The following is a 14442-nucleotide window of genomic DNA, read 5'->3' on the forward strand; positions in this document are numbered from 1 at the left end:
TTCTCCTTCAGGATCTTTTGGTAGACAGCAGAATTCATAGTTCCATTTATCACAGCAAGTCTTCCAGGTCCTGACGCAGCAAAACAGCCCCAGACCATCACACTACCACCTCCATATTTTACTGTTGGTATAATGTTTTTTTTTTCTGAAATGCAGTGTTGCTTTTACGCCAGATGTAATGGGACACATGCCTTCCAAAGAGTTCCACTTTTGTCTCATCGGTCCACAGAATGTTTTCCCAAAAGTCTTGGGGATCATCAAGATGTGTTTTGGAAAAATTGAGATGAGCTTTAATGTTCTTTTTGCTCAGCAGTGGTTTTCTTCTTGGAACTCTGCCATGCAGGCCATTTTTGCCCAGTCTTTTTCTGATGGTGGAGGCATGAACGCTGACCTTAACTGAGGCAAGTGAGGCCTGCAGTTCTTTGGACGTTGTTGTGGGGTCTTTTGTGACCTCTTGGATGAGTCGTCGCTGCGGCCTTGGGGTAATTTTGGGCGGCCGGCCACTCCTGGGAAGGTTCACCATTGTTCCATGTCTTCGCCATTTGTGGATAATGGCTCTCACTGTGGTTCGCTGGATTCCCAAATGGCTTTCTAACCCTTTCCAGACTGATAGATCTTAATTACTGTCTTTCTCAATTGTTCCTGAATTTTTTTGGATCTCAGCATGATGTGTAGCTTTTAAGGATCTTTTGGTGGACTTTACTGTGTCAGGCAGCTCCTATTTAAGTGATGTCTTGATTGAAAACAGGTGTGGCAATAATCAGGCCTGGGTGTGGCTAGAGAAATTGAACTCAGGTGTTAAAAACCACAGTTATAGTATATTTTAATGAGGGGGGCAATCGCTTTTTCACACATGGCCATGATGGTTTGGATTTTTTTTCTCGTTTAATAATAAACACCTTCATTTACAAATTGCATTTTGTGTTTACTTGTGTTGTCCTTGACTATTGTTTGAATTGGTTTGATGTTCCGAAACACTTAAGTGTGACAAACATGCAACAAAACAGGAAATGAGGAAGGGGGCAAACACGTATATATACATATCCAAAGTAGGGCGGTGACTATTGATTATTCTGTTGATTATTCTGACGATTCATTGGGAAAAATTGGGTTACATTCTGCTCATTTTTCATCTAAGCCTTTTTTTTATGCAATATTAGAAATACATTAATAAAATGCTAATAAATATACACAATAATGTTTTTAAATAAACTAAAATGCAAGAAAATCTGATGATAATTTTTTAGATTAATCAATAATTGGGTAGCATTTAGATAGCTTGTTAGATTTTTGTCACAGTATTTGAACAAAGTGAAGGTAAACCTGTGCTGCTCCAGGAGTTCTGGGTACAACATATTTACAAAGAATATTTTTTGTCATAAATGCAAAATGCAAAATTTTTGACTCATGTTGTTTTGGCTTAATTACTGCTTTGATTGTGTTCTTCTTTCATCAGTTAACCTTTTTAGTGGGTCTGTATAGTCCAAATGATTAATTTATTACTAAATTAGTTGGCGATTACTTTGGTAATCGATTCAGCATGATTAATTTGATTTATCGTTTCAACTGTAATCCAAAGTAAAATAGTTATTTTTTAATAAAATCTTTTCTTCATAAAAAAACTCTAATTCCAAATGTAGTAATTTTGGGTTGGGGACCTGACTGACTGGGAATAGCTTAAATTGCAAATACTTGACACCCCATATGAACATGTTTATAATTTCCTATTCTAATAGTTTAAATACCAGACATACCTTAATATGCAGTAATGTTGTTGAAACTGCCTTAGCACTAATTTGGAGTTATGTTTCCTAGAAAAATCCCCGAATAATGAACTGAGGAGCGGCTGGGATCCACCTTACATAACATCTCGATCAATAATTAAGCCATTTAAAAGCATTTATTAAATGCTTTTTGAAGCCTAACCTTCAATAGAGGTTAGGCTTATTGCATAATAATAAAACCATGTTCCAGACAGAATCATTTCTCTTCTCATGTTTGCTTTTCAGGTGGATTCCTTCAGGTGCGGGGCGATTGTTCCTCAGGATGGGAGAGACCTGTGGCTCAGTAGCTTTGTTAAGATGCCGTGTTCACCATTGAGCGTCTCACCGAAACCAGACACACAGTTTGGTACCTTTACATTCAAGGTGAAGAATTAATGAAATCACAGTTAGACAGTTTCATAAGGTCATCCAGACTTTGTACTTCTAGTGTTTCAGAGTAAAGACAAGGTTTTATGACCTGCTGTGAAGGGGTTAAGAGACGTTTTGCTGTGCAGCAGAGCTTCTTCTCCAAATAAGGAATATTTGCTGACACCGGGGAAAGAACAAAAATTCTAACACATAAAAGAAAGGTATAGCAGGTAAAAAGTCAAATCAAAGATCCCAGAAATCAGTCTCTTTAAACAATCAGACTTTTCTTTCTTTACTGATCTTTGTTAAACTGATCTTTGCACTTATAGCATCTGGACTTAAATAGATAGTTTCCAGCAGTTTCTGAAAATAAACGGTGAAGTTTCTAATGTAATGTTGAATTTAATGAAAAACACCTTCATGTTTATGTCTGCATGTAGACCTCAAAGGGACGGTACCCGTTTTGTACTTCTTTCATTTACTCACTTTGTCATTCACAAAACAACCTTTTCACTGACTCTAGTTGTGACAGCAGCATCTAGTGCTCTTGGAAAAAAATTGACTTGAAGGAGTTTGAAGTGGTAGAAATCAGCTTGTATGTTAGCTTGACTCCCAAATGAGAACTTTTCCCTGATTCTCCAAACTGATATTGCTCTGACTGATTTCTACTACAGGTAAGATACTGACAGCTCATAACTGCAAAACATAACCCTGCAGCTTCCATGAATTGAACTGTTCTATGAACACAATGTATTCTACTACCTGATTTAGCTTTAAAATAATAAAAAATAGGAGCAGGTCTTGAAGGAGCCGGGTTATATTTTGTCCTCAAATTTCTCAACTTTTGGTGAAATAAAGCAGATTTTTTTAATATGTTAAAAATGTAAAAAGTAAATGATGTTGCAGAGTCATTCGGGCCCAGTGTCGAGGTGGAGCCTGATCTCTGAGCAGCTCCGTGCTGTGGCCAAGAAGAAAGCAGCAAAAGCCGAAGAGGTGCAGGTATGGTTGAACTAGGGACGTCACTAAGGATTGCTTTAATAATCGATTAATTCTGATGATTAATCCATTAATCAGATAAAAACAAATTGACAAATTCTACAGATTTTTCATACAAACCTTTTTCAATTCAATGTTAGAACTATATTAGAAATAATTCACAAATAATTCAATTCCTATTTTAAGTAAGAAAATCATAGTTTTATTTCCTGAAATAACAAAGATTTTCTTCAGTGAATTTGAACCAGGTGAGGCTAAAACTGCCACCTGAGGACTTCTGGGTATAACGTATTTACAGACAACACTGTGTTTCTGTCTTAATTGCAGAAACACACATTCAGATGGATGGATGGATTAGTTGACAATTATTTCACTGATGGATTAGTCATTATTAATACTATGATTATACTAACTCTCTGATGTTTGACTCTGGTTACTTGTCTCCCATCAGAAAGCCATCCTCAGGTACAACCCCAGGTATGAACGAGAGTGGTCTTTTGACGCACTTCCCAGATACGTGAAGGTCAGTGGTCACCTCTTAAAACTGACCTGATGAGTTTTATGACTGATTAAAGCCTCGGGTGATGAGAAACGTTTCATGCTTTGCTTCTAGAATGATATCGAAAACCTCTACGAGAAGCTGTTTCCAAAGATTGCTGCTTTGGCCTTGATGCTGCCTGATCAAGTCAAGAAGGTACCAGTGGAGGCGTCGTTAGATGACTCATTACCAAACAGACAGGGAAGAGTCAGAGGCCTAGACTGAAATTGTACTGAACTCACAAAAACAAAAGACTTCAGTTCTGGATTGGACTCATACTTTAAAGACTTTAGACTCGACTCGGAATCAGTTAACGAGGATGAAATTAAGCCTGGAAATGTAGTTAATTGAGTTAATGGTCAATTTTGTCACTTCAGTTCTGGTCCAGCAAGATTAATAAGCCAAGTTAACTGGACCTAAAGCTAAACTGCTCTTTTGTTGCTACGTTGCTATGCAGTAAAACTAAGCCGTAATCTGAGAAGAAAAAAAATTGGCATGTGGAAAGAATCAAACAAAACAAAAGTAGCCCTTCATGCTAACATTAGCATAGCATGATAGATATAAAGGTAAAAATGAAGAAGGATGTATTTCTGCTTGTACATAAAACACACAAAATAAAGCTAATTAACAACTGTACAAGCATGAGTCCATATGCAGTGTAGGAGTATCCCATTCAGCTGCATTTTCATCTGCTGCGACCCTGTAAGGCAGCCAGACCCGCCCTAGTGTTTGCTTGTATGGAAAAGAAAAAGTACAGTGACATTCATTTTATGTTTAATGTCATTGTCCAAATGCCATGAGTGTAATAGTTTGTGTCTGTGTCCAGCCCATCCCTCTGCTGCAGCGCCACAAACCAGCCTCCATCACTTTGTCCCAGGTTCAGATTTCCTGTCTGCTCGCCAACGCCTTCTACTGCACCTTCCCTCACCGCAACACCACCAGCTCCAACGCAGAATACCACAACTACCCGTTCATAAACTTCAGCAGGTCAGCAGGCACAGCGTCGCCGCTGCTCCTTACTGCTGCCCTGTCTTTATTTAACATCCCCACTGATTCTTCTGATTCTGCTCAGATTGTTTGGAAACTGGTCAGAGCGGAAGAACCAGAAGTTCAAGGCCATCATGCACTACTTTAATGTGATGACAAACGAGAGTGAGTGCAGACCTCGGACCGTGAACGCGTGTTCGCGGGGTACGTACGTCGCAGGAGGTTTGTGACAATCTGCTGATTTCTCTGTAGAAGCTAAACCAGAAGGCCTGGTGACGTTCGAGAGGCGGTGGCTCAGCGACGCAGAAGCTCCGGACTGGGGAAAGTAATGTCTGATGTTAATTAATACAAAAAACGAAAACATTCTCACATCAGTGATGCTGTTACACACTTCATTACTTTTGGTAGCATTGATTGAAAGAATTTTATTTTTTTTAAAAATCATAGCTTATAAGTCAGTACTTAGCTTTGATACTTCATAATTTCTGGAAATCATTCTGGAAATCTACCAACTGATGACCCTTTGTCGCCATATTAGTCTCTTTTGCACAATTTTTTCTACTGCTGTTCATCTTGTCAAACATCCTGAGAGGATATAAGTTGTGAGTTGACGGTATATAAGTGACCCGAATTGACCTGATGGAAACGGATGATTCATTGTGGTGAACACTGAACGGGAAACAGAGGAAGAAAACATGAAGACTTGAGGTTTCCTTGTCCTATTAGAATTTGCTACAAATTCTCCTAAGAGATTAACAAAATGAATCGACATGTATCTGATGCTTTTGCACATTCACATCTGAGCAATGAGAAAATTAAAAATGCAGAGCTTTAAAGTGTTTACAGGTTGCACAGGTAAAGTTTTATGGGATCAAAATGGAGGTCTTTATTTAGGCTGGTTTTGGATTAGCATGTTGTGTATCTGTTTATCCAGAATGAACTTTATCAGCACTGATGAAGATCTATGGGCCAAAAATGCTAAATGTAACAATAACATTCATAATTTAAACCAAATTCAGCTGTAGGTGGTCACATCTTAGGGTTTGTGTTGTACACAGATTCAGTTCATGTGTTTTATAGAACTCCACTTCTATTAAAGGGGCAGTGTTATGTAAAATCCACTTTTTTGAGCCTTACAACATGTCAAAATATTATTCCCTCATCAAAACACATTACAAAGTCAAATGTCTTTTAAGCCATATTTGCAGCATTTTTATAATTTGTATAACAAAAACACCTAACACTGCCCCTTTAATGAGAACCACTAAAGGAAGAAGATATTGAAGCAGCCATATTGTTTGTGTTTCTGTTACACTTTAGAAACATGGAACCAAACCTGTAGACCTGGTCAGCTCAGGCTGATCCACACTGCTGTGTTTTCTTGTAGGTGCACAAACACCCTGCACAAGCTGCATGTTACATCAGAGGGCCGGATCGAGGGTGAAGACGCACAGTTGCTTCAGGTGAGAAGGAGCCTGCAGCTGAGAGGATCCACAGCTTCTTCAGTCCACAGCTGAGGCCTTACTGGATTCTGTGTGTGTCTGTGTGTGTGTGTGTGCAGGTGGACTTTGCTGCCAGCAGAGTAGGTGGGGGTGTCCTGGACTCCGGCCTGGTTCAGGAAGAGATCCTGTTCCTCATGAACCCGGAGCTAATCGTAGCTCGTCTCTTCACAGAGAAACTTGACAAGAATGAGTGTCTCATCATTACAGGTAGAAATGAAACACTCAGACCAGTTGTGTGTTGTATAACTATAGGCCTAGGTTTGGCTATGAATAATAAAATGATTAATTCAGATCAAAATGACCACGTCGAGGCACCACATGATTATCAGGAGACGGTAGCCAAATAGTTTTCAGTCTCATTTATTGTTTTATGAATATCTTACATTTAACACCAAACCTCATCAGGTAACCAAACCTGTAGACCTGGTCAGCTCAGGCTGATCCACACTGCTGTGTTTTCTTGTAGGTGCACACACACCCTGCACAAGCTGCATGTTACATATTATAATATTTTTTTTATATGAAAGATTAAAACCAACAACCAATAAAAATTATACGATGATATCACAGTTCAGTATGAATAATGACTATTTACGGTCAAGTTTATTTTGAGAAATTTTGCAATTATGCAGGACTTCCTGCTGGTCTATCACATGAAGTTTAAACAAAATAAATGAAGGATTTTGCCACATGTTTCAGCTATTTAATTTTTTTTTTTTATCTGTAAAAAAAAAGTATGGATATTGTGTATTATGTGACAGATACATATCCAATATACAAGTTAAAGGTTATTAAACGTTTAAGCGTTTTGTTCGATATGTTTTGGCCATAAAACAGAAGCCGCTGCAGGAAATGTACAATAAAACTTGTTCCTACTCGAGGATAAATTTATTGGGTTCTGATTGGTTCTCAACCTTTCAGTTCATTTGCTGTAAACATGCACATTCTCAAGACACTCTCCTAAACGTTAAACCTAAATTCCAAGACGTTTGATCAGACCAGACCATAGCCGTGTCACATCTCACATGCTGCCTCGTGTTTTTGCTGTCTGTTCCTCAGGTATGCAGCAGTTCAGCTGTTACTCTGGTTTCAGTGACAGCTTTCAGTGGGTGGGCCCTTATGATGATCACCTTGAAAGGTGTGACATGTTTAAAAAAACAAACTAACAAAAAACTAGAACGTTTTCAGTTTGTGCTGGTTTTCTGATTTCTTTTAACTTTTTCTGCAGAGACGAGTGGCGTCGGCTGAAGCGGCAGATTCTGGCCATCGACGCCTGTCACTTCAGACATCCCATGGAACAGTACAACATGGAGAAAGTTAGACGGGAACTGAACAAGGTCAGTCACTGTGCTGACCACAGTACTCTAATATCCCGTTTGGAGCTTTGGGTTGTGGATAAATGCTACACTGGTTTAGTTCACATCTGTTGGATAGAACTTTTCTGTGTTCGTTCGGAAAACTTCACCACCTTTTTCCTCAGGAGTTCCTCAAGGTTGAATTCTCAGTCCTCTCTTTTTTTCATTATACCTTCTCGTTTTAGAGTTGATTTGAAGATATCATGGCATCCCTTTTAAGTTTTATGCATACGACTCAGATTTATTTCTCCCTATTTCCACCCAGGCTCCCTTTAATCTCAGAGCCTTGAGAATGTCCTGGTCTGGATGGCCTTGAATTCTCTGATCTTTAATGAAAAGAAAACAGATGGGGTTTTCTTTAGTCCTAACAGATACACACACAAACACACACACACACACACACACACACACACACCCCTATTCCAAACCTATGTTAAACATCAGATTAGAAATCTCAGCGTAACCATGGATTCTGGTTCAATGTTCAACAAACAGGTCAGCTCTGTGTCAGCAGTCTTGCTTCTGTCTTTCTATTTCAGCAGTTTTAGAACTTTGGTTGAACAAGTTGTTTCTTAAACGTGCTTTATAAATAAAAATTAATTTAGATTTGTTCGACTGAATGCAGAGGAGGTTCCGATCACGTAATGCAAAGTGTGTTTCTTGCTGGTATAACTTAGCTCAAATCTGATCGAATGGACTTTGCCATATTAGTTCAATGTTTTTACATTTCAAGTTGTTGTTGTTTTTTGCCTGTGTGTTTTCCAAGGCTTACTGCGGGTTCAAAGGTCACCATGGTCATGAAGAGCCAGACATCGCCACAGGAAAGTGGGGCTGTGGAGCCTTCAATGGAGACCCAGAACTCAAAGGTAAACTCTGTTACTCTAAAATTGGGTCTGTATTATTATTATTACAATTCCCTGAAAAGATATTCCACCTTTAAGCCCGGAGCTAAAACAGGGAAATATTTTCTGTATTTGGCTGTTTTTTTAATCTGACACAGAGTGATTGAGTGATGTTGCTATGTGTTGGTTTGCAGCTGTGATCCAGCTGATGGCAGCAGCACAGGCCAGGCGGGGTTTGGCCTTCTTCACGTTTGGAGACCACCATCTGTGCAGAAGGCTGCAGCAAACGTACCACCTGCTGGTCACACAGAAAATGACAGTTGGTGAGACATTTCATGACAGAAAGCCAAGTTGAAGTTTTTGCCGAAGTAGCTGTCATGACTATGAATGGTGTGTGTGTTTACTTTGAGACAAAAAATGGAAAAACTGCTAAGTTTAATGAAAAAAAGTACAAGTTTATCTTAATGACAAATAATAGGGCAACTTAAAAAAATACATTGGGAAGACATCAGTTGAAAACTGGAATAATTAACAAAACAAAGGCTGACCCTTCAGATCAGATGACCTTTAAAATCAACATTTGTCTCTATAAAAAATGTCAGCTTCCCAAAGCTCACTGTACGGACAATAAATGTAATGAAACTAGTTCAACCTGGGGGTGCTGTGGCCGTCCAGGGGTTAACCACCACCCACATAAGGAGGTCTTAGACCTCTATGTGGCCGTAGCAGGTTCTGTTCCCGGCCTGGTGACCCTTTCTGTATGTCTTCCCTCTCTCTCATTACCCACTTTCCTGTCAATCCACTATCAAATAAAAGCCACTAGAGCCAATAAAACCTTAAAAAGGTTGAAATGGAAATATTACATTTTTTTAAAAGCACACCATTCCCAAACGTCAGTAGCAAAACATGCTAATCATTTCAGTTGATATGTCTCATTACAGAAAACAGTAGAAAGTCTGAGATTTTGTATCACCGTCAGAATTGGGAACAACACCGCCCTCTGGTGGACAAACATAAAAATAAAAAAATTGATGGCTAGAATGAAATTTACACAAAAGTACTCATTTTATTCCCTGAAAAAAGGTAAGATAATAAGCTGAAATTCTTTACTGTTGGTGTGTTATATTTTCTGAAGAGCTTCTTAAATAATATGTCATCACTTTCAAAAAATAGGAAGGTTTTACACTGATACAGTTAAGACCAAAATTATTCATACTGGCATATTTAGGTTTAAATTAATCTTAGTTTTACCAGGAGTTTTTTTCCTTGATGTTCTGTTAGCAGTTTCAAAGATCTAAAGTGACAGTAAAATCATGCAAAAAGTTGAACAGTAAGTACAAGAAAAGTTTGATGTTTGATTGCTATAGTGTCAGGAAAGATTTTTTCATTGATTATTGGAAAAGGTATAAATAATTTTTGATGTGCTGTTTTTAAATTTAGAATGTGAAGAACATTTTACATCATTGTATTGTTTTTATTTATTATTATTATTGTTTTCTGAGAGATTTGTGTCTCATTTCCTATAAGAAACAAGCTTCTTGGTTGAATAAAAATAATTTTAAATTATTTTTAAACACAACCCTTTAGAAAAATGCTCCAGCCTCTCAGAGTCAGTAGTGTTCGTGTTACTCTTCTCTTGCACACCTTTCAGTAAATTATTTGTCATGTAGAAATATAATTTCTTTCTACCAATGATAGTTCTGATTTAAATTGGGACCACTTTTATTCTGGTCAAAAGTACAAAAACACAAACCAATTATGCAAACACTTTGGGTCACGTTCCCCACACTGGAAAACTAGAGAATAGTGAGATTCATAACTCAGTTCTCCATACGCAGGTTTATTTTTGATGGGATTTGATTTAAATGTTGAGATGTTTCTTTACATAGTTTACTATTTACTTTAAGAATGGTAAAGTTAATAGTACTGGCAGAACTAATTTTTTTTAATCTACTTCATGTTCTGTTTTTTTTTTTATTTTTTTCAGGCCAGCTGTACAGACATCTGGAGAAGTACTGTGCTCTACGTAACAAACCCAATTTCCATGAGGGTTTGTTCGACTACCTGACAAAAACCCAGAGTCAGCTCTGAGGCATTCTGCTCTATGTGCAACGAAGGAATTAGTTTATAATGAAGAAACCAGTAATTCTGAAATATGCTTTTTGCACATTTTGACACTGTGATTGAGAACAAACGGTAACGCATCAGGGCGTTAAGCCAGTCTAAAATGATTAACCAATCAAATTATATTCATGGTTCTTAGAAGCTGCCAGAGCCTGAATGACCAAACATCTCATCACTGAATGTTCGCTCCTGATAAATGGAGCTTCGTTTTTAGTTCTGTTTGTGTTAAACGGTGAGTGTTCTGTAGTATTATCTTATCTTATCCAGATGTTTCTGGACCAGAGAATTTGCAAAATAAACCAAACTAGAATAATTTTTTTTGTGTGTTCTAACGAGTTTTCTCTAATTCTACTCTGTCTGGATTACACTACAGATTTCATTTACATTAGTTTTGCTTTCTCAGTGAAATAATTAAACATATAGTTATGTTTAACAGCACTGATAGAAATCCTTTATTTTTATTCAAAACATTAAAACAGGCAGCAACAAATGAAAATAAATACATTCTTTAATTCAGAGGTTGTGTGTTTACTGACATCTGCATGAATTCTGTGACGTTTCCATAGAGACATGCTATAATCTGGTACAAGTAGACCTTAAAGAGTGATGTTTTGGACTGGGAAAAAAAAAAAGCAATAAGAAGCGTCTTCAGCTCCTAAGCTTGACTTTGTAACTCAGAGGCTGCTTGAGATGTTGAACTTCCAATAAAACTTTATTTATTTTTTTACCAAACATTCTTGCGCTATATTAGCTCATAGCTCAGTGTGTCAAACAATTCCTGATGCTCACTGTTGCATTTTTATCCAGAAACCCTCATCTCATAGTTAGCTGTATGCGTGGAGCAGTAGATCTTCCCATGAACGTTTGATGATACTAACAAAAAACATTTTCAAATAAAAATTGAAAAAAAATTATCTGACTGCTTTTATTCATAATAAAACGGCAACAAAATATCCTCTGTGCTATTAAAATGATATGTAAATATTAATTAGTAGTGTTATCTATAACACATACCGGTATTTGATAGTTTGATCCATGACACAGATAACCCATATATCGGTTTCCTTTAGCTAAACCAGATATTTAGAACTTTTAGGGTTCAGTCGTACTTTTTTCATTTGTGTTTATATGAGCAGATCATTTTAACGGCTCTTTTTAAAGCACATGAACAGATTAGTTGAAGACAAACTGTAAAATGAAAAAGTGGCAGTTTTAGTGTTTTCTTTTTTAAATAAGTGAACTTATTGTGCAAAATGTCATCATTTCTTTTCCATTCTGGAGTCTACTGAGGAGATGTTAGCTTGCTAACATGTAGCTGGCTGCTGCATAGATGTGGAGTTTTCAAACATTTTCAAATAAATGAAACAGTTTTTACGCAGTAAGAGGGGAAAAAAAAAACCACTGACAGCACAGCAACAGGTGAGGGAGGGGGAAATACAGTTGAATACCAGTCATTCCAACACTGACATTTCATTATAAGACTTTAAATTGCTTTGTGGATTTGAAACAGTAAAAGTTTAAATCCGGGAATCTTGATTTCAAAGTCCAGTTAAAGGGTCGGTGTTATAAATTTTCCAGGCACACAGGATCATTTTATAGCACAATCAGGTAACTATGATACCTTCAGTCGTTATAAAAATGTGACCTCAAATATGCAAATATGACTAAAAAAATTGACTTTGGAATGTAACGCCTTGAAGTTGAACCTCTGTCTCTTTAAAAACTCCTGCTTTTTCTGATACTACGTCATTTTGCATAATACTGTCCCTTAAATGATTAGTTGGCAATTTTTCAAAATAATTGAGTATAAATCAATTCCGTCTGTCCAAACAACCTCTCTAAAATTTCTAAAATATTAAATGTCATTTTCTTCTATCTGATTTTTCTCAGTCAAATTCCTGTAAAACCATAATTCATATTTTTGCTGGTTGGGAGGCAAACAGTACAAACAGAGAGGCACACAAATAAAGGTTTTTACCGGGTTACCAATTTGGCTTTTCTCTTTTCTTAGTTTCTGAGGTTTAGATTTTCCTTGTAATATTTAAATATTCTTTAATTATTATTATTCTGTGTGCCAGCAAATATTTCACCAAAATCATTAAATGAATCAGTGGTCCTGTAGTTTTCCTTCGGCATCGTGTCTCACTGTGAACACACGGTCTTCATGGTAACGGTGTAAACAGTCCGGTCTGGGCTGTGGCGTTCTGGGGCCGTTACAGTTTCCCTGGGGAAGTTTCCAGATCGAAGGCTGCGTCCAGTAAATGCTGAAGCTCCGTCAGGTGAGTGTGTTTGTTTCCAGTGGCTGGAGCTGCAGCTGGCTCACGGCCAGCATACCTGCACAAACACACAGGCACAAACGTCAAAACAGAAACTCAAGTTTTTTTTTTATTTTTTTTTTACATCGACCTTGTCTTGATCAGCCCAACATATCTAATGAGGAGACTCTTAAGACACCAAGATACTTCCATAAGTGGTTCTAAATCAGATGCGTATCGGATTGTTTTCAAACAGCCTGGACGGTCATGCCGCATTGGATCGACGTGACGCATGCGTCAGAATTCTGCACCAGAAGAAACCAGAAGTGGTAAATCCAAATTTAAAAAATGGCTGAAAATCATAATTATGAGATTATGAAAAAAGTCTGTTCCACTACAACGGATCACATATCAACCCCACAACTAATTTTGACCATTATGACTTTCCATGTGAAGTCTTTCAAAAGTATTGCGTAATGCGATACACAGTTTACTGGGAATGCATCTTTGAGTGTCTGAAAATGTGCTGTAAAGATTTTGCTGTCTTGTTCTCATGCTCTCAAATAGGATCAGCATTTTAAAATGGATTTTTGAGTATTTTCAGTGGATTCAGGATTCCCAGGACTTGGAATTCCGATTCCATGTAGAATCAATTTTTTTTTTTGCACCTTTTCTGTTTGTTCACTAACAATCCTCTGAGGCCAACACAGAGCAGCAGCATCCACACTGAGACACAATGGTGCACCTGGATGCTATTTCCTCATTATGTGACTTTTACATTTTATGTAGTGGTTCAGGAAAAAAAAGAAAAAAGGAAATGAATGCATGCATGCCACACTTTTCAGATTCCCATCTGTATAAACAAAACATTGACAACCATGCATTTCCTTCTGTTTCACAGTCATGCACCACTTCATGTTAGAAAATGCCCCTGATGCTAATGCTAAGCACTACATCTTGTATCATTACTTCTACCATTCTTGCATTGCTTTGGTATAGAGAGCTTCACACCAGGTGACCTTATGTAAAACTGACCAGATGGGGCGCGTGCGGTTCAATGTCGTACGGAGGCGGGGCTTGACGTAGTCGTAGTAACCCTGGTTCTTATGCTCCTCCTGACACCAAACCAGATCGGCGTTCTGGTACTGATCAGCCTCAGCTTTCACCAGGTCGAAGGGGAATGGAGACAGCTGCAACATCACACAAACACAACTTTAAATCTGCTGCAGCGTTGATTCAGGCCTGGAGATGAAGTTGGTTGGATGAAGCGAAGGCAGAACCAATCACCTGCTCGATGCGGACGACGGCGACGGCATCCTCCAGGCCTCTGCTCTTACGCTCTCTGATGAGGTCGTAGTAAATCTTGCCTGTGCAGAAAACTACCCTCTTCACGTTCTGGGGGCCAACAGCTGCGGGCCCCTCATCCGGGATGAGGCGCTGGAAGTGGGTACCTGGTGGGAGAAAATATAGCATAACATAAAACCAAGATTTTATTTCATTGACAACATTTCCTGGATGTTTTCTTTTTTTTTTAAATCAGTTCTTACCAGGCAGCATGTCATCAAAACTCGATTTGGCCTCTGGGTGGCGCAGCAGCGACTTTGGTGTAAACACAATGAGCTGTTGTTTGAAAAGCAGAGAGAAGAGGAGCATGTTGAGCTTTAGGAACTGCATCGGTTTGAACTCTGAGCTGCGGTTCATAGTGGGAGTT

At 38.1% G+C, this 14442-nt stretch overlaps 2 protein-coding genes across 3 annotated transcripts in view; one reads left to right on the top strand and one right to left on the bottom strand.

The window, feature by feature from the left end:
- The window catches only part of pargl (poly (ADP-ribose) glycohydrolase, like), a 14286-nt gene extending 3178 nt beyond the window's left edge, over positions 1-11108 (top strand). Inside the window, exons 3-16 of the mRNA XM_007571960.2 lie at positions 2010-2147; positions 3039-3131; positions 3580-3651; positions 3742-3822; positions 4493-4653; positions 4739-4818; positions 4906-4978; positions 6041-6116; positions 6215-6362; positions 7215-7293; positions 7384-7492; positions 8277-8376; positions 8547-8675; positions 10340-11108. Of these exons, the coding sequence (XP_007572022.1) occupies positions 2010-2147; positions 3039-3131; positions 3580-3651; positions 3742-3822; positions 4493-4653; positions 4739-4818; positions 4906-4978; positions 6041-6116; positions 6215-6362; positions 7215-7293; positions 7384-7492; positions 8277-8376; positions 8547-8675; positions 10340-10443 (1443 nt within the window). The 3' untranslated portion in view covers positions 10444-11108. The remainder of the gene's footprint in view (positions 1-2009; positions 2148-3038; positions 3132-3579; positions 3652-3741; positions 3823-4492; positions 4654-4738; positions 4819-4905; positions 4979-6040; positions 6117-6214; positions 6363-7214; positions 7294-7383; positions 7493-8276; positions 8377-8546; positions 8676-10339) is intronic.
- Positions 10938-14442, bottom strand: part of ogdhb (oxoglutarate dehydrogenase b) — a 19579-nt gene continuing 16074 nt past the window's right edge. The window contains exons 20-23 of one of the 2 annotated variants that reach the window (XM_007571957.2): positions 14279-14351; positions 14019-14182; positions 13767-13921; positions 10938-12810 (exon numbers count right to left, since the gene is read on the bottom strand). In XM_007571957.2, coding sequence (XP_007572019.1) covers positions 12690-12810; positions 13767-13921; positions 14019-14182; positions 14279-14351 — 513 coding nt within the window. In that variant the 3' untranslated portion in view covers positions 10938-12689. Of the gene's footprint in view, positions 12811-13766; positions 13922-14018; positions 14183-14278; positions 14352-14442 lie in introns of those variants that run through there. The other variant, XR_001664738.1, reaches the window with a different exon arrangement.

This window comes from Poecilia formosa, unplaced genomic scaffold (assembly GCF_000485575.1).
Source record: "Poecilia formosa unplaced genomic scaffold, Poecilia_formosa-5.1.2 Scaffold291, whole genome shotgun sequence".
Lineage (NCBI taxonomy): Eukaryota > Metazoa > Chordata > Actinopteri > Cyprinodontiformes > Poeciliidae > Poecilia > Poecilia formosa.